The sequence below is a fragment of the Buceros rhinoceros genome, unplaced genomic scaffold, assembly GCF_000710305.1.
Source record: "Buceros rhinoceros silvestris isolate BGI_N320 unplaced genomic scaffold, ASM71030v1 scaffold32123, whole genome shotgun sequence".
Taxonomy (NCBI): domain Eukaryota; kingdom Metazoa; phylum Chordata; class Aves; order Bucerotiformes; family Bucerotidae; genus Buceros; species Buceros rhinoceros.
In genome coordinates this window covers 2,596-21,987 of record NW_010404734.1, presented here as the reverse complement: position 1 = coordinate 21,987, position 19,392 = coordinate 2,596, and the positions used below count along the sequence as shown (strand labels likewise).

At 37.5% G+C, this 19,392-nt stretch overlaps 1 protein-coding gene across 1 annotated transcript; it reads left to right on the top strand.

Moving 5' to 3' along the window:
• Positions 1-537: 537 nt before the first annotated feature.
• IMPACT (impact RWD domain protein) lies at positions 538-15,958 on the top strand (the record flags this gene model as incomplete). Its single annotated transcript, XM_010133491.1, has 10 exons — positions 538-666; positions 1,436-1,488; positions 2,457-2,519; positions 5,831-5,916; positions 7,595-7,714; positions 7,998-8,092; positions 9,763-9,836; positions 12,061-12,151; positions 14,113-14,247; positions 15,758-15,958. Coding segments are annotated over 10 exons (918 nt in total), but the record flags the coding sequence as incomplete, so codon positions are not given.
• Positions 15,959-19,392: the final 3,434 nt, after the last annotated feature.

Genomic DNA, 19,392 nt, shown 5'->3' with positions numbered 1-19,392 from the left:
CCTGAGGTGGCTTCTGGTGAACGTCGGCCGTGTGAGAAGCTGTGTACCCATGGGCCGCGATGCTGGCCCAGCGGCAGCGCGGTTGTCACCAAGGAGTGACTGCACATTTGCACTCAAAACCGGTTTCAGGTGTTTAATTTCTAGGTGGAAGGTGCCTCTCCGGGTTTTATGGGATTTTCTGGATAACTTTGTTCACTCAGTAAAAGCTAGTACCAAGGCCTTGGGGTGCTTCCCCTGTAGAGGGATGACCCAACAGGAGCAGCACTGATTGGGAGCTGCAGGGATGTGTTGTAGCTGTTCCACCTCATCACTGCCGAGAATTAAAGGATTATCCATAGAAATACAAAAGCTGGTGTGTGTACAGACGAACTGAGCAAAGGTTACCTACTCTGCGAATTGGGGCTGGCCTTCCAGAGTAGTGAATCTTGTCACATCTGTAAATAAGCTGTAGAAGAACAAGACTTAAATCTGTGGTTGACACACAAGGTTGTGGGTTTTGAGGGGGCACTATTTATTTTTGCATAATACTTTTTCTAGACTGATGAAATTGAAGCCCTTTCATCCATATATGGTGAAGATTGGTGTGTCATTGATGAAGATGAAAAGATCTATTGCATTAAGATTAATGATTGTCTGGATCAACCAAAATGGACCCTCTGTCTGCAGGTATGGTTGTGTTAGGGAGTTTGGCACAGAATTTGCAGTTGGACTGATGCAGGCGAAATCTAGTGCCTGCATGAAAACATTTTAAATAGGGTTAGTTGTTTACTCATATGGATTAAGGAGCTTTTGGATTTGAATCTGGGATAGACTTTTCAGTGGTTGTTCCTGTAACACATCAATGTGCTTGTGATATTTTCAGTAGTTACATATCCTAATTCCACACCTGACAAAAACTAATTTCAGTGTTTTTCTCCAAAGACTAATTTTTGAAATATTTTTTACATTGACTTTGTGTAGGACACTCAGTGAATCTGCTGCAATTCCTTCTAGATTTACTTTCTGGAAAGTGTGCAGATAAAATGAAATTCAGATCAATTTAACTGACTGACTTGCTACTTTATGTTTGCAGAGCTGAAAACAGTAGGTTTACTTGGTGGAAGAAACACTGAAATGACTGCTTACGGAAGTGCAGTGTCACTTGAACAGGACCGGCGACCATGTGTGCAGCTCTGTTCAAATTTCTTCTGCACTTTAGTTTGCATGACACTTCATCCACAAAAGTTGCACCACAAAATAAAATACTTGTATGCGTTATCATTATTGGAACTCTAAATACAGATATTCAGGTTTTTCTTGTCATCCTGGAACAGCATAGCCAGCTATATTCTTCATTTGTACCCCTGATTGTAGCCCTACTGCTTGACATCAATCAGTAGAGCTGAGCTAGCTGAGGGAAGCAGTCAAGTGAATACCTACCCTGAATATTTTTCAGGTGATTTTGCCGCCAGGATATCCAACTGTAGAGCCACCTATTTATCAACTAAAGTAAGTCAAGTTTTCTTTCAAACACTTTTATTTCTTTTCTGAATTGCCCCTGTTAATTGTTTACAGTGTAAGGTGAAGTTTAGTTGACTCCTTGAATTAAAGTATACCAGGGATGGGGATGTTTCCACAAGAATATTCTATTCTTTCTCCCAAGTTAACCTCATGGAGCTTCCTATGACAGTTTGCTCTATTCCCTCAACTCTAATTCTTGCAGCATTATTTTGCAGCAAGGCAGGAATCAGGCTGAAGAGGTGTGATGGCTGCTGCCTGTTGTGTGAGACTGTGATGTCTCATCGCATTCTTCCTGTCTAGATCCTTGTTTCAGATTGTAAGGCATGCTGTTCATCTGAGCACTGAGTCTTGCTGAGATGGAGCAGTGGTGTGAGCCATCTTTCTGTTTTTCTTCCCTGCTCTCCCCTCGTCTCCTGATACGTAAATGAGCTGGGAATGGGGATGTGTAAGCCAGGTCCCTGAGTGAGATGACAGAGGGACCTGCAGGGCATAACACACAGTGTATCTGTTGGGTTTTGATGAGCAGTATGGACAAGGCAGTACAAAATAGTACTGGTAAACTTGAGGCAAAGTTTATAGTTTAACTTGAAACTGGGAGGATACAGGGACAGAACTGAAGGGTCATTCTAAATATAGAAGGTACTATGGTGCTAAAGGGGTTGGGCAGATAAATAAATAATACATAATGTCACTCTGGGGTGACAAGGGCCTGCCATGAAAAACAAGTCCAGCTTTCTTACCTGGGGTACAAAAAGGCAGCCCAAGTTAGGAGTCTTGAAGGAGAACTGGGCAATCATGCTTTTACCAAGGTGTTGACAATGGGAATCTTGTTAAGTGGGAATGACTGATTGTTTTATTTTCAAGGTGTTTATCACATTTTTTCTCAAACGGATGTTTGTTGAGATATTGGAATCAGCATATGGGCACAATTTTCATTGTATTTCTTTTCATTCTAGTGCCCCTTGGCTTCGAGGACAAGATTATATGGAACTAGCAAATAGCTTGGAAGAAATATACTTGTAAGTTAGAGGCTGTTTGGTAACATAAAAGGAGATGATGTGTTTTCAGTCTCACGTCCTGCTCAATGTATCCTTTTGGAGTACCCGCATGAACTAATAGCCATGGAGTGATTTCTGCAATAGCTGTAAATCAGCAGGTTTCTTTTATAAATCTAATAGTTAAAGATGCCGTGCATTTACTAAGAATTTTACAAGAACAAGTGGTGTTACACTCTGACAAATTTCATTTACTCTGTTTAGACCTGGTGGTCTATAGGGATAGAAGTCTTCATTTAGACTCCTAAAAGAATGGACTTCCTTTAGAAACAATGAGATTGCTTATGAATTGGTGCTGTGAAGTATGCAATTTCTGCATCTATTCTGCATTTGAATGTTGAACCACAGGATGTAAAAACATTTGTTTGTGTCTTTGAGTGTAAGTGGCAAAACAGTTTTTCTCTAAAAGATAGCTAAGGGATAAGTAGGTTTTAAAACAAATTAAATGCACATAGAATATATTAACTAGAATCTGTGAAGCAGTGGACTGTTTATTATCACAGTGTGCAGCTAACAACAACAACACATAATGAATGCGTGAGAATAAGCAGAACATTTAGAAATACTCAAATTATGTGTTTTTGAAGTGCTGTGAAATTGGGGTAGTAAATGTAGTAATTTTATGTAGTTTATTTAATTCTTTCAGATCCCAAAGATAATATAAACTAAATGAAATGAAAATATGTCATAGGGAAGCATAGTCATGCTCAAAATACCGAAATCTGAACATCTTGCATAAGTAATGTGCTCTAATGCCATAAATAAGGAAGAGAGCACTTAGCTTGCATGATTTTTTTTTATCTAATTACTCAGTTACTTTGATTAACTGAGTTTCTTATCTAATTAAGCAACAGATAATTTAGGCAAGTAAGATTGAATTCTTAGTGTTAAAAAGTACACAAGGATTTTAAGTGAAAAGTTCTATGGGATATTAACCACAGTTCAGTGGAGCAAAAAAGTCAAAGATTATCCTTAACTCTGTCCAGATTTGTAGGATTAGCTGGAGTCTCTACCAGAGAGAGCTCATGTAGGTGTTTCTTCAACTGTCCCGAGCATCTGGCCTAAGTTGCCACGTGAGGACTGTGAGGAGAATTAGCTTGGTTGGGAAGCACTCCTATTCTTTCTTTTTCCTCCCTCCCTCCTTCCTTCCTTCCTTCCTCCTCACTGGTCTCCTCTCATTTTTGTTTGTTCTGCGGGAAATTAGTATGTTTGTACTTTAGGCCATATAAGTCATTTTAGACTGTCACTGATTTGCGTGACATTTGTGAAAGCCTTTTATCTCTCCAATATCTAAATAGTCAGATAAACAGAGGTACTCTGCATCATTTACCTTGTGTGTTTTCCCAAGTTTCTAGTCCCTGGTGATGTAAATTCTGTAGTTAAAACAATGTATAATCTAAAACAACTGTAGAGTCTAAAACAACATGAGCTATACTGTCAGTCATTTATGTCGTCTTAAGGAGGTGGAAAAAGTGGATAATAAAGATCAAAAATCTGTTTTGGAAGACCCATAGTACTTAAAAATGTAGCAAATGTTAGGGTTTGTTACTCCTGTTTTGTTTTATTTCCCAGGTATTCTTCTGGTAAGACCTTTATGCAGTAGAAAGCTTTGTTTCATGACTTAGACACAAGTACACAAGAAAAATAGCAGCGTGGAAGGGTAACCTTTCAGACTAAGTGTAATTTGTGAATAGATGGTAACTGAAATTGAGTTATAGCTGGAGAAATTGCTAATTACTTGTGCAAAACAGAGGAATCTTACCCATTGCTAGTCTCTCTCATTCCCTCATTAAAACAAATTCAGTTTTTCGTGTACTTCTGTATGATAAAAGGCAGCATGAAATCAGGGTATTGTTCTGTAGTCTGTGCAGATTTTGAAGACGGAGCTGTAGGTTTATAAGTTCCTATTTTTGCTTGAATATTTTTCTTAAAAGTATGTACATTTCTTTGAATTTCTTACTGTATTCAGGAATACAGCTGTCTGTTTTAAGAAAAGTAAGAGTTAAAAATGTAGATTTATCACTGATGTGTACTTACTTCCACCATGTGTACTGCCCAGATGGTGGCAGTAAGAATAAAATTAATGAGAAACTGAGTTACCTATCACTCTAAATCTTTAGTTGTGTTTTTGAGACAAACATGCGCAGTTCATAAACATTAAAATACAGTTATGAAGACAATTTTTCAGGACACCATTTAAAATGTATTTTCAATTGTTTGGGTCCTGCTGCACATGAAGGCAGCATTTCTTCACTCTAAATTTGCATATAACATGTTCATCCCATCCTCCCCCAGTACTTTAATACACCCCTGACTGAGGGCTCCTAGACCTAAATCCTCACCTCCCTGTCCTGTAGGAGCGCTCGTTACCCACTCTAGCATGTAAGCCAATGCTCCCGTGTATCTACTAACACTGACCTACTATCACAGTTCAGCAGTCAACACCTGCAGTGTGTGTACTGACTGCTTGAGGGCAAAGAGAAGCGGAGTTGTTCCAAGGAAGAGCCCCCATCCCAAACATGAAAGGAAAGACTCCCCTACAGCCAAGAACAGCTGAAGGAGCTCACCGCTGGCAGTGCAGTGCTGTTTGTAGAGAAAACTGATACAGAGCAAGCTGTAAGACTAGACATTCTAGCATAGTATTCTTTTGAAAACACTGCGGACTGTCCACCTTACTCTTCACACAGTTTCTTCTAGGTTACTTGTTACTTCAAAGTTTCTTTCAGTTACTTGTTTTCCTCCAGCACTGGTGTTTTTAACATTAATCATCATGGCTTGGCTTTGCAGATGAAGATTTGGGAAGGGCTTTACCCACGCTTACTGCAAACGCGCTGATGGCTGAAAAGGCCAATGTGGGATAGGCAAGTCCGGTTGCAAAGAGCACACCGGAAGGTCTCCTTGGGTGGTACAGTCGAGGCACGGTTCTTTCTGTGCTGTCTTTTCTCCTCGAGACTGATTCTACGTGTGCTCTCAAAGGAGGCAGCAGCGTTATGTATGGTATGTCTCCAAATCTCCCGATTGGAGGCCAGGGTGGACCACTGATGGTGGTCAAATTTTAACATTATAAAAGCAAGCCTCAAAGAGAGTATATAATGATGCAGATATCTTGTGTTTCACCCAGTGAACTACTGAGACAGAACTTTCCACTAAACTCTTTATCTCACTAATTATAATATTCTGTTTCTGCATGTCTGAAATCTCTGTGTTATTTGCTGTGTTTTCCAAGTGAAATCTGCAAGAATTATTCTTTATTCACTGTGAGTTTTAACTTCCAGGCAGAACCTCGGTGAAAGCATACTTTATTTATGGGTGGAGAAGATAAGAGAAGTTCTGATAGAAAAGGCACAGTCGTCAGATCCAGGTACTTCAGAAAATACACGGGTTTTTCAGTTTACTTCTTGTTCAACTGCAAAGTAAGATTTCACTACAAGGTAAAGCTTTATGGCCACCTTTTTGTTGGATCTAAATAACAGAGAAGTAACAGTCTCCAGTGTCATGGCTTATTGTTTTACAGTGGTAGCTTCCCTTTTTAAAAAGCAATAGGAAAAAAAGGAGGGGGATGGCCTTAGTGAACTAGAACAAGGTCCTCAGTTCTCTCAGGGATTAAATTATTTACATGAAAGCAGAGTAAATTACAGGTACATTATGCATTTTCCTCTGTTCTGCAAAGAAATTATTCAGAACAGTAATTAATTTCTAGTGTTGAGTGCTTTTTTGGAGGATTTGGATTAGCCTCAAGAGAAGATAAACTTCAGTGGAATATGCAGACCAAGTATTTAATCGTAATTGCATTTTACTATATTGAGATGCGGAGTATACCATCACTAGAGCTGCAGCCTTTCCTCTGCTGTTACTCTTACAGTGATAGAATTTGTGTAAATGCACAGTTGTCCTTTCAAAAACTGGTGGGTTTTTTGTGCATTAAAATGTTGAACTGCTATGGAACGCATGAGTGACATGCATGTATGTACTTGTGGCAAAAGGAAATAGAAGTATTTTTGTATGTCATGGATGCTGTCTTAGTCCTGTGAGGAATCAAAGACTGAAGAGGAAGAAAAAAAATATTTAAGTGCTGCTTCATGGTAAGATCTTATTTTAGTCTTTCAATAAACTGTGCATTTTGTTGCTACATCACAGATATTTAAAAAGTAAATTTTCATTGACTTGACTGAAAGAGTGGATTACTGAGAAGTGAAAATTTTTCTGAAAATATTGGAATTTTATTTGGTATTTTGACAGCAACCTTGTGATTTCTACTTACTTAATACATCTAATGATTTTTCTAGGCCTTTGAACTTGCTATATTATTCCCTTGATTTTTTATGGAAAATACTTAATGTTATAAAAAGTGCATCATCACCAATCACAGGCTCTCTAAAGAAGAAATTAGATTGTGATATGTAAACTTGTCTGTATGATAGATTCACACTAAATCCAGCTGCCAGAGCACTAACTCTGTGTGATATTTATTCTTTTGCTGTTGACTATTATTTTTTGTATGTCCTATGCATGAAGGATATCAGGATTTCGGGAGTCCCAGAATGCTTGAAATGTGTCCAGAGAGATGTTTCAAATATAGTGATTTTATAACCTCGTGGAATAGCATTGAGCAAGAGCTCTATGTTTTTCCCCAAATAATCAATAAACAGGTGGAGTTTTTGTGATATGTCAGATTATTTTGGTTCCTAAATTCAGATTAAATTAATATTACCATTGTAAATGTTTAATGGAAGTGGTAAACATTATCGTTCTGTTCTTCTTAGAAATAATGACAATTAATATTGAAACAGAAGATACCGTGCAAGGATCCCATAGAATGAGGACTGTATTGCTAATTCTAAGAAAGATTTTAGATAATACTGGACTAAGAATTTCTGGGTTTTGTTGTAATTAATGTTACTATTCTGCATTTTATAATTTTTAATGGCAAAGTGATTTGAACTGAGAAGTCGGAGATTTTGCAGAAGAAGAATTTGAAATTTTGTCTTATATGTCTCGCAAAAAGAGTGTAGTAAATTCTACTACTTTTATTTTAATAGAACCAGATATTAAGAAAACCAGTGAAGAAGTTGAAGTTGATGATTTTCTCCTAGACTATCAGCCCATTCAGGAAGATCCAATTAAAATGTTGAATTACGTTACATCTGAAAGCCAAGAAGGTAAAAAATACCCCCCTGTTAATTCTGATAAAATAATTTAGAGAGGCCTTAAGATTCTGGTTTTCTACACAGCTTTTGAGTAAAGCTGAAAAAAAATTATAATAAAGATTATTAACTATCATAACCTGCCCAACTTATTTTTGGTCGTTCTCTATGTCATCTTGTGTACTTCACTTTAACAAGTCCCATTTTTAAAGTTGAAACATTCTTTACTTATTTAGCCTTATACACTGTTTTAGTACCCTTAAAAGAAAACAAACACTTACTTGTTTGTGATCAGTAGATGAAGAACTGCCATCTGTATACCATGGAAACCCAATCACGGATCGAAGGAGTACTTTCCAGGCACATCTGGCTCCTGTAGTGACACCCAGTCAAGTTAGTAGAGATTAATTCTACTCTTTTTATCTGTACTTTGAGCTTGACAAAATATTTCTGAAATACTTGTGATTAGTCAACTATGTCTGTCTTTGCATCTTTGTGTGCTGTCATCATCTGAGTAGTCATCAGCTTCTTGCTCTCACTATCAGCTAAGTAGCTCTAAGTACCAGCTCTGCAGTACTTCCTGCTGCTCTTTACCATTATGTGCGTTAGCTGTAAGAAAATAAGAACAAGAAATTTTGATATTTGGATGTTGACAAGGTTATCGTAAGGTATTTGAAAGCTACTGAGTCTACTGTGTGTTACTTGGAAAATTAATTAAAATGAGTTTATAAATGTTTTCCCTCCTTCAGAAAGAAATTTTGTTGAAAAATACACTTGGATGATGCTTAAATAAATCTTTGTTGAGACCTAAGTGGGAGAGTAAGCAAGGTTCTAGGGTTGTATTTGCCTACAACTAGAAAAAATGTTTGCACTAGTTCCTGTCCCTTGCTGAACCATTGGTGAACGTAGACCTAGACAGAGTGCTAGAGAAGAGCAGCTACATTTTGTTTCCTGTCATGCTTCCCCTCTTTCAGCAATTTTACACAAGGTATAGAAAGTATCCTTCTGTTTCATATTACTGATTTTTAATTTTTTATTCTTTGCAGAATTTGTCCTGTTGCTTCTTGCATCAGAATTAACTTTCAGAACCGACTGCATTGTATGAAAATAAGCCTTCCTGTGTTTGCTGTGGATCAGTCACTCATAATTTTCTATGTGCAGTTAGATCTTATAGACACCTGTCATATTTTATACCTTAGTTTTCTGTCTTCCACGCTGAAGACCCCCTCTTCTGTTATATGTAGAGTATGCTGTAACCTTTTTGAGATGCAGACTAGAACCGTATACAATACTGAAGAAAGCAGTCGTTCTAAGGATTTATAGTGTGGTGTGAAGAGTGTTTCTGTTTTCCATGTTCTCTTCCTAGTAATACCTTTCAGTTTACTTTTTTGACCTCTACTGAGCTGGTATTTTCATAGAAATGTCTGTTATAATCACAAGATCTCTTCTGGCTAATGCTAATAGCTAGTTTGGAGTCACTTTGTACATCACGGGGCATCTATTAACATCAGTCTCTTTGATGATACCTGTTCAGTGGCGAAACTACTGATCTAATAATATTTTCTTATCAAGAGGATTTTCCTCTTTCCTTTTATGAGATTCTAGCTTTTAGTCTAAAAACTTTTGGTAAGGGATCTTGTCAAATGCTTTTTGAAATTCTAGGTAAACTAGGTCTAAGCTTGCTCAGTGGCTGAAAGAACGCTGACAGATTGACATAGTTTTGAGGCATATTTCTCTATACAAAAGTTACAACATTTTAATCTGTCTGTGGGGTTTTGGATTTTGCTTCCCCCTCATTAATTAGCCTAGTATGGACATAAGACTTGTTGGTCTTTAGGTCCTTGCATCTGTCCTGGAGAGCTCTTGAGATGTGGATATTGCATCAGTCATCTTCTGCTGCAGAAACAGTTTTAACTTGTAGCTATTGTTCAGCATCTTCCTACTCCATTTCCCTTTGAAGTTTTACATAAATATGATCTAATTTAGCAGTGATATTGAGATGGTATGTATGAAGTCTCCATTATAAAAGGAAGCTTATTTCTGTTTTGTTGGTTTTTTTAAAGGTAAAGAGAGTTCTTGAGAAATTATATGAGAATAAGAAAATTGCAAGTGCTACCCACAACATATATGCATACAGGTGAGAGATGAATAGTGATTTATTTTTAATTTTTTTTCAGTGTTCTTTGACAAATTATGCAGAACATGAGAAAAGTAAAATCCATCAAAGAAATTCCTTGCTACTAAATCTTTATAGGCATAGGTTTCTTATTTGTATATGTTAAGGGTCGAGGGACCGAGGTAAAACAGCTCCTCGAATTCCCTTAACGGTCCCCTTTTGTCTCATTGGAGACAGAAGGGCTTTAAAGGGGAAGGAAGAAATTCACACCTCGGTCTGCGTTCGGAAAGCTGAAACAAACTTTTAATATACAATAAAACTACACAACTATACTCTATTATATATGTGTATACAGTTACAAACTGAGGGAAGGAAAAAAGAAAAGTGAAGGTTTACACAAGCTGTTCCTTTTTCAAGGTCAGAATCCTGGGTAGGCAGCCAACGGCGAGATCAGAGTGCAAAAACCTTGGTTCGGTCCGGCCTAGTTGAATTCCTTTCGCGCTGGAAAGGGGGGGCGCGGGCAGTAGCGAGGAGCAGGATCTAACAGCAGAGAAAGGCTCTCAAGCCGAACCAGCGGAGAGTTCGGATGTTCTCACCTGATCCCGACGAGACAGGACCCACGGCAAACCAGTTCAGAAAGTTCAGAGCCTGTGCTCTTCAGCAGGCGATCTGGGGACTAGGCCTCAGGCTCCAGCCTAGCTCGGCAGCCAGCAGGTTCGTGGGAGCTCTCCTTCGTGCAATGAGTCCGGAAGGCAAGAGAGACACTCCCCCTGGCTGCTGGGTTTTTAAAGGCTCCCCACGTAACGTTCCACCTGACCCCCTTAACCAGTTAAATGCGGAATTATCGTATTTGCATGGAATAATTCTATTTGTCCATTTCCCAAAAGAAGGAAGTTTCAGCTCAAACCGGGACAGTATAGTAAAGGTTTTAGGCTTTATTTTGAATCTGAAGTCAAGAAAGTAGAGCATACAGTGGGAAATATGTTACAGTAGTAAAACAGCATTAGAAATAAAAAAAAGACTGAAGTGGATTTGAACATGCATTGTTATACTTTGTATAGTATATGTGAGCATGGAAATGCTGCATCATCCTGAACTAAATGTGTTTTTACGTGGGCAAAGTAAATTTTTTCCTCCAACTTTTTATTTAGAAATAGCTGAAAAACTTGAGTTGTAACAGAAAGCCTGATGCAGACATCTGGCACATGAAGTTTCAGCTGAAATACAAGAAACTTCAGGGAAAATGAGAAACACGTGAAAATGAGTTCGACAGTGGTCTGTCTCTGACAACTTCTGTGAACATAGCTTTCCTGAAACGAATTGGTCTCAGTCCAGATAGTGAGGTAGGTTTTCTGAGAAGTGTGTCAGTAAAAGGAGCCTGTTTCATTACTGGAGGAACCAGTCATCTGAAACAGCATGTATAGATACCGATCCATTCATGCATGTCCTGGTGTGATCCTAGTGAAACATGAAATGAGAGCAAGTGAAAGGTTACTTTACAGAAACCTTTTACTTAGGTAGAGCTTTTGGTAAAGAGTGGATTTCTGTTGTTGATGATGATCCGGCTTCTTTCACTAGTACTATCTAACTACACTTCAAAAAAGCAACAGAAACATGCTGCTTCATAATTGTCATCTAGTACCAGAAGCCTCTTTGTCATTGTGTCACGTGTGTATTAACTAAGTTTGGAGTTTATGAAATCAGACCTCTGAGCATTGCCTCTGGAGTATTAGACCTGGGCAACTGTGCTTTATATGAAACAACACACCCCAGAGGTTCCTGGAGTGCCCTCTGAGGAAGGAGGTGGCATGGAGAATCTGAAGGCAAATTTCAGTAGTGGTTTCGTGCTGCTGCTGAAATATGGACGTAATTTATTATTCATGATATATTTGTCCAAGTTCTTCTAAATTGTGGACGTGTACCATAATTTGAATCAGTATCTGATAGAGCTGGTTTCAGCCAGCCGTATTTACTAGGCTAAAAACCCAAGGATTATTCTTGTTAGGGACTTCACATGGTAATGACTCTGGAGTTAACCTGAAGTAGCTAAAGTCTATGTAAAAGCTTCTCAAAACTTGTTCTGCTGTGCAGATAAGTATTTGTGGTTTACCCTAAGCCTCGTCTGTTTTCATGTGAATGTCCTTAGAGAAGAGGCATTGACACATGTGTATGAAAGATCTCTGAGACTTCATTAATTATGTCAGAATGTTGGTTGATTGACATTTTATGTTCTTTTCTTTTTAAGAATATACTGTGAAGATAAGCAGGCATTCTTACAGGATTGTGAAGATGATGGGGAGACAGCAGCAGGTGGACGTCTTCTTCATCTTATGCAGGTTACAGAAATTAGTCTTTGAGTTGTGAAAGTCTTGATCAGATTTTAGAAATCACTACAATGTAATTGAACTTGTAGAAGATTATTTTAATTCTTGCTCTGCTCATAGCCATATAGGGGATTGCTTTCTTAAAGGTGAAAAAAACCCCACAGACTGTTGAATGCAGGTAGTAAATTGGGATTTCCAAGTCTTGGACTGTAGAAGCAAGTAGTGTTTCATAGGTGGTAGTATTAGTTTGAAAGATATAAAAGATAAATAAGTTTTTATTCCTATGCTTACTGTGTGGTGTAGGGTATATAGAAAATGAAGACACTTATATTTGAACTTGCAGAGTAGAGCTTCAAATGCAAAAGGTAGTGGGAGTGAAGGATTTAAGTTGTTTTCATCATTTAATCTGTTTCTTTGTGCTACTTCCAGTTTTGGGTCCTTAGCCCTCATACTCACATATATTTAGTTTTCAAGTGTTGGAATAATATTCTCTAGGCAAAGTTGCTGCTAAATGTGAATTGAGATGGATAAATTTTGATTCACTGTCATGATGCAAGCTATAATAAAGCCATAAATAAAATACCAAAACTAACTAGGTACATCTTATGCAGTACCTCAAATTACTTAGCTATATCAGGACACTAATTATTGGTTTTAATTTTGATTTTTAGTTTGATGTCCCCTTCACAACAGGCGTTGTCTTTCTCCATCCTTTGCTTGCTTGCACATTCTGTTGCTTAATGTGGTGTATTCTTGTTCTTATTCCTGGAGACTGTTTTAAAGCTTTTTCTTTTTTTCCCCCACTTCAAAGGTTTATTTTTTTTTTCTGGAAAAAAAATATGGAAATATTTTGACATTTTTCCTTTAGAACTTTTTGAAACTGCTTAACTCACTCAAACCTGACTTGGGAAGGAAAATTTATGTAGTGTAATATATGCAAGTATATGTGGTAAGTGTGAAAGCATTATTGTAATAAAAATACTGTAAAGAAACCACTTTGTAGTAACTGTACCTCAATTTGTGAAGACATTATCAGCTTTTTCTCAGCATGTTAATGTATACTTTTGAAAGCTATCAGATTTAGTGTCCGGACACTTACAATTCCATAAAAATTCAGTTTAGAAAGTGTCATGAACTTTCCCCTTTCCAATGTGAATGTGTCTAAATAACATGGATCATCTCTCTCCATCTGTAGTTCTAGTTACTGGGAGTATTTTTGTTTTGGAAGAGTACTGCTGTATGGATCAGAAAAGTGCAATTTTCACTTGTGGGAAAGATTAAAATAGTTTTTCTTGTAGTTTTTCTGGCTTTGGGCAGTATCCAGGTGTGTCATAGTCCTGCATATGGTAGCAATGCTAGCTTATGGCATGTTAGGAATCTGTATGTATAGTGCTTGTTGCCTGGCTGTTACTAGACTCATCCACCAACACTTCCAAAAATGTGGATAGTCTGCTTAGTGACAGAGGTTCTCTGGAAATCTAGTTCATCATGTCAAAGAATAATAAATGTAACTCAGTATTTTTTTTTTGTTAAGTAATGCCTGATTTGGATAAGCAACACGGATGAGCAACTGCAGTGCATGTGAGAGCTTTGCATCCTTTCTGAGGGATTGTTGTCTCATTTTACTTTGAATTTACCTTTGGGTAGAATCGTGGAGTGAGAAACTTAACCACAACTTCTGACTTGTCATTCTTTGTGACCCTCTGATAATGTATGTGTGACACAGACCTGACTGTAAATGCAAGACAGTAGACTTTTTCTGTGTTTAAAATCACTGTCAACAGTAAAACTAGTTCAACTAAAAAATAACAACTCTGATAATGTATGTGTGACACAGACCTGACTGTAAATGCAAGACAGTAGACTTTTTCTGTGTTTAAAATCACTGTCAACAGTAAAACTAGTTCAACTAAAAAATAACAACTTTTCTTTCTTTTTTCTTTTTTTTTTTTTTTTTTTTTTTTTTTTTACAGATTTTGAATGTCCACAATGTGTTAGTCGTGGTATCCCGCTGGTATGGAGGTATTCTCTTAGGACCAGATCGTTTTAAACATATAAACAATTGTGCAAGAAATGTACTTGTGGAATACAACTATGTGCCTTCAGTGGTAAGGTTTTGCTGCTTGGAATGAAAGCATTTATATGTGAACTTGGCTAAATTGTCACTGTTAGATGAAGCCAGAAGAAAAAAGTAATACTACCTGTGTGATCCTCTGGTTGCTTTGATGCACTGACAGTCATGCAAAGACTCTGGAAGAACTTCCAGAGAAGTTAGTGACCTGGTTTATAAGTGTGAGTTGTGCAACAGAAGGGTGACAACAGTTGAGGGCATTGATCCAGGACACAGATCTGAGGGCTGGGGCAGGATAGAAGGGGAAAACACCTCTTCCTATGTGTTCAGAAAACTGGAAGCTGTTGCTTCTCACACTTAGCTGTGCCACCAGTGTAGTGTGCGGGCAGACTGAGCTTTGAAATCACTGTAACTAGTAGGCTTTTTAAAAGTTGAGAGCTCTGTTAGACCCTAGAAGTTTTCAGACTTACAGGTGATAAACAACATTTGACGTATTCAAACAAAGAAACGTTCACTGTTACAGAAAAGATTATAGAAAAATGTTTCAAGGGACTATTACTGAGCTTAAATAACTCAGTAGACAGTTCCAAATGTCTTTAAATGTAATTTTATTTCTTAGGAGACTGAGAATATCATCTAATATTCTTGTTTTTCAAGATTTCTTCATACTCAGAAAAGCATATTGGCTATGTCTATATATGTTATGGTATATAATTGCTAACAATAGAAAGTTTAAGACAGTAGGAAATAATTACTAATGGATACTTGGAAAAGTATCCAACTGTCAGTTTTCCTTTTTATATGAAAGTGTCTAAGGTTGCTGTGGCTAAAACCTGAGCTGCCTTCCTCATTCCTCCCCCTGCACTTTTCAGTTTTTTGCTTTTTGCATTTTAAAGGTGCTTGTATATGATTATTGATTTACCTTCTTGGTAATTTATCAGTGTTCTCATATTTGAAATCATCGCTCATAAAATAAAAGGAAACTAATGAGATTTTTAAGCATTCACCCACACGAGAAGGGTTAGTACCAAAAACTACTTCTGTAATTAATTCTGCAAACTGTAGATTGAGATGTTGATCGAGCAAGACTGGCAAAATTTTGTTTTTCCTGGCACAGATTTGTTTCATTTAAGGAAGCAGTTTTAGTTTATGGTGTACAGTATATCTCTTGATAAGGCCACATCCAAACTAGAAGGAGTTCTGCAGTGTAGCGTAGAAGTATTCCTGTACTGGTATATAGGAATATATTTGATATAGTCTTTCTCAATTGGAAATTATTTAAATTATTTTTACATTATATGCTTCTAGTGGCATAGCTGTGTCTATGATTTTATCATGATTGAAGGCAGAAGTTCCTAAATAGCAAGATAAGGAGACAAACTAATGAAACCGAGTGGATAAATATTATACAACTGAAACTTTCATAAATCCCTGTAAACTGTGAATGCTGTTCATATTAAAAATAATTCTCATGGGTGATCTTGAGAGAATACTTATGTTATATGAGAATGCTGTTTAAATTTTGAAATACTTGTTTTTCATTTCAGGAAGAATCATCTAAACAAGCAGGAAGGAGCAAAAAGATACGGAAGGACAACAAGAAGAGAACGGAACACTAATTTGTTTTTTAAAACTATAAATTATTTTGCACATATTTATTCAAAGAAATTATGAACATTATTGCCTTATACAGTACAACACAGATGTTGTCTTCAAACAAGAATTCAGTAAACCAATAGTTATATTTTCATCTTGTTCTGTGCTTTCTTCTTCTGATCTGAAGTAGAGCTTGGATACAAGTTCTCTATATTCTTACACATTTCAGCTCCTCGTTATGAGGGCAATTGCAACATCTGGACCAATTTTCCCCACCCCGTCCCCTCCGCTCCAGCCAATGGTTGATGAATTTAAAGTGTGAATTATCCGTTCCTGGATTTGAACTCAAACACCTGCCTTGTAATTGAATTCCCTAGTTTGTGGTATTGAAGGTGAGACTGGGGTAGTTTCTAGAACAGATCATTTAGGAAGTTTTAGATTTTCTGTACCTAAAAGGAAAGTGTGTGGCCCCTTGCTTTATGGCCTTGGAGAACCTGGTCTTGCCTGTGCAGTTCTTGGTCATGCTAAGTAGGGCTTGCTTGGTGATGTAAGAATGACTGAACGTGGGCATTGAACTGAGAAATGTGAAGAAATGACTTCAAAATTTCTTTGAGGATCCTTCTGTGGCTTTCGAGACTATAGGAGCACTTTGAGAAGCTGAAGATTAAGTGTTATATAATTAAAAGAACCAGTGATTTCAACAAAGAAAAGGGGCATTTTGAAATCAGACTCTGACAGCTGGTAGTGAACATTAGTAAAATTCTGAAATGACTTCTGTTGGTGTAAAGCGGGGAAAATCAAGTGTGATGATCTGATCACAAACACTTGAATTTTCTGCTCTTATTAATAGCTTCCAGACTTATCTAATGCATTACAAAAAATTAACTGGACCCTTTGTCAGTAATTATCATATTGCTATTTAGATGAGTTTTAAATATTTTTTATCATGCCCTTGGTATCTTCCACTTGGGGAGGATGGACTTTCAGTAATCTGTTGGGATTTTCCCTCTTCTTCTCAATTTAATTTCTAAACTTGGTGGTCCGTTAATTACTAGCAGAGTCACAAGTGCACCCTATGTGGTTTGTCCATATAGTAATGCCAAGGCTGTGAGTATTTTGTTAATGACACTTCTCTTGTGGCACTTACCTATTTTAAAGGTATATTTGTAAAAGTAGCTTATTTGACCACCAGTTCTGTACACACTCTTTTGCCGTTCTTACACTGAACTGTTTATTATAGTTCTCCAACACGGGTACCCCAGACAACCTTTCCCAAGGCAAATGTCATCTAATCAAAGTAACTACTCCAGAGTTTGATATAGCAACAGAGACAGTCCTTAGCAATTTCAGAAACTTGAAATGTACCACTAAAATACATGATTTAAAAAAAGAAAATTACTACTGATTCTCTGGCAGAGAGGCCCTGCATTCATTTATTGAAACAGTTTTATGCAATTCCCTTCTCTGCATAGTAAAGCTCTTTCAGGTTCAGCTGTAACATCTGTAATTGTGATAGTAAAAGGTATTTCTCCCAGGAAAGGGGATCCACCTGTTACAGTACGTAGTAGTCTTGCAGTTTTTGGAACATACAAGTAGTTCTTGTCCATAGTTTGTCAGTTTTATGGATAGACTCTTCCAAAGTAAAAATTTTGCCATTCACTTCCGGTACCTTATTGGCTTAAGTATTCCAAAGTTTCTGTTGCTTTTATGAAAGTTTGAAATTGTAGTAACTACTTAATGTGGGAAGCAGGTGAACTGGGAGAAGTTCTCCTGCAGCTGCCCAAGGTGCAATTCCATTTATGGTGACGCATGTTCTTTTTCCAAAGAGCATCCTTTAAGCTCTGAATGCTTAGAATCAACAAGTGATTCTGGAGATCTGAATGGGTGTTCGGTCTGAGGTTTGTGGAAGCAAAGTGCCTGTTTTTTTTTCTTTTAAATTACTGGTTTTTTTCAGAAAATACTGATCCTTGTCCCCAAGAATCTCATGTTGTGTATTAGCAAAAACGAAAACCCCTAAATGCAAGAAATAAGTTGTTGATAACCACTTGCTGCATGAATGAAATAGAACATATAGGTCATCCAATCAGTAAGCAAAATGAATCCTCTACCCCTTAAAATGGCTGGAAACTGTCAAAGTGGAAACATGTTTGTATTTTCCTGTCGTTGGTTTCAGAGAGAACATGAAGTGCTGGCTAGCTGTCTTCTGGACACTTTTGGTTAGAGCAGTTCCATTCTCTTCCTATTTTTGTTTGTAAGCATTTCTAAGTTTAAACTTCCTTTATTCTAAGAACAAGTGTTCCTGTGGCTTTCCAGGAGTGTTTTGCAACACAGGGGTTTGTCCTGTCCTTTGAGGACGATGCCTCAGTGTAGCTCAAAGACTAAAGAACCTGTGATTCCTGCTCTTTGATTATTAGCTATGCTTCAAGGAGGCTGTATTGCGTCACTTAATTGAATACAATTGTTTCTGCTTTGTAATTGAGAAAATGTTAAAGCAGCAATGGTTCTTACCTGTCAGAGTCAAAATTTAGCACTGATGCAGCAGTTGAAGTCCTTGAGATGTCAGGAGAGTTTTCACACTGGTTCTGGTAACCAAAGGACCCAAGTAACCTGTTCCGCGTGTAGAGCAGAGCAGCAGTAGGCAGAGAGAATATATTTTGATCCTCAAATTTTCATCACTGCCTCTAATGCATTAGGCTTGTTAACAAGGAATTAAAAAAAATTAATTCTTTAGGAACTGGGCTATAAAACATTTTGTTTCTCTTTGTGGAGAAGAGAGGTTCTCCAGACTCTGAGACAGAAAACAAGGCGGCTTACTCTTACAAGCAGCTGGCTTGCTTCCTAAGCTCCATAAGTCATTGCTCAATAAAAAAACGCAGATGTCTTTAAAAAAAGTGAAATTATACTTCATAATACTTGTGAAAGTTGCAGGTTCCTGTAGTCTAACCTTGGATAGACTGGCATCTGATTAAGTTTGGGTGTGCTGAATATGTGCTTGTGAAGCATGTTACTCTGAAGACAGTGTATGCTTTTGAATGGAAGTACTGACATCTCTGGTTTCTGAACTATAGTAATTTTAGATTGGTATTCCTTTATGAATTAAAAGAGAACAAAAGTGACAACTTTGAAGAGAAAGTGAAAGAGAACAAAATAGACAACTACTTGTAATCATAATAACCCTGTAATTTTGATAACCCTTTAGCTTTGTGTTGCTGACATAAGTCATTACTTTCCCTTTTTGGGGTAAGGTTTACAGATACTAAGAGAGAAGTTGTAGCCTTCAGTATGTGTTTTGGCAGAAAAGAGATTTACCTTTTCTGTTAGGTATGTGACACCATTTTTGCAGGTTTTGCTGGAGAAACAAAGTGAAGCAGAATCAGGAAAAGTGCCCCCAGTGATGGGAAAGGAATGAATTTTTGCCCCCTGTTGTCTGAAGTGTGCTGGCGGTGGATCTGCTTTAGATTTGGCACAGCTTCCTGCCCTAAGAGGTAACAAGGGTGGGATCAGCCTTTGCTTCTGAGTAAGCTGGGGACAGTCACCATGCTCCAGTTAAGTGCATTATTATAAGTACTGATACTCTAAATTCCTG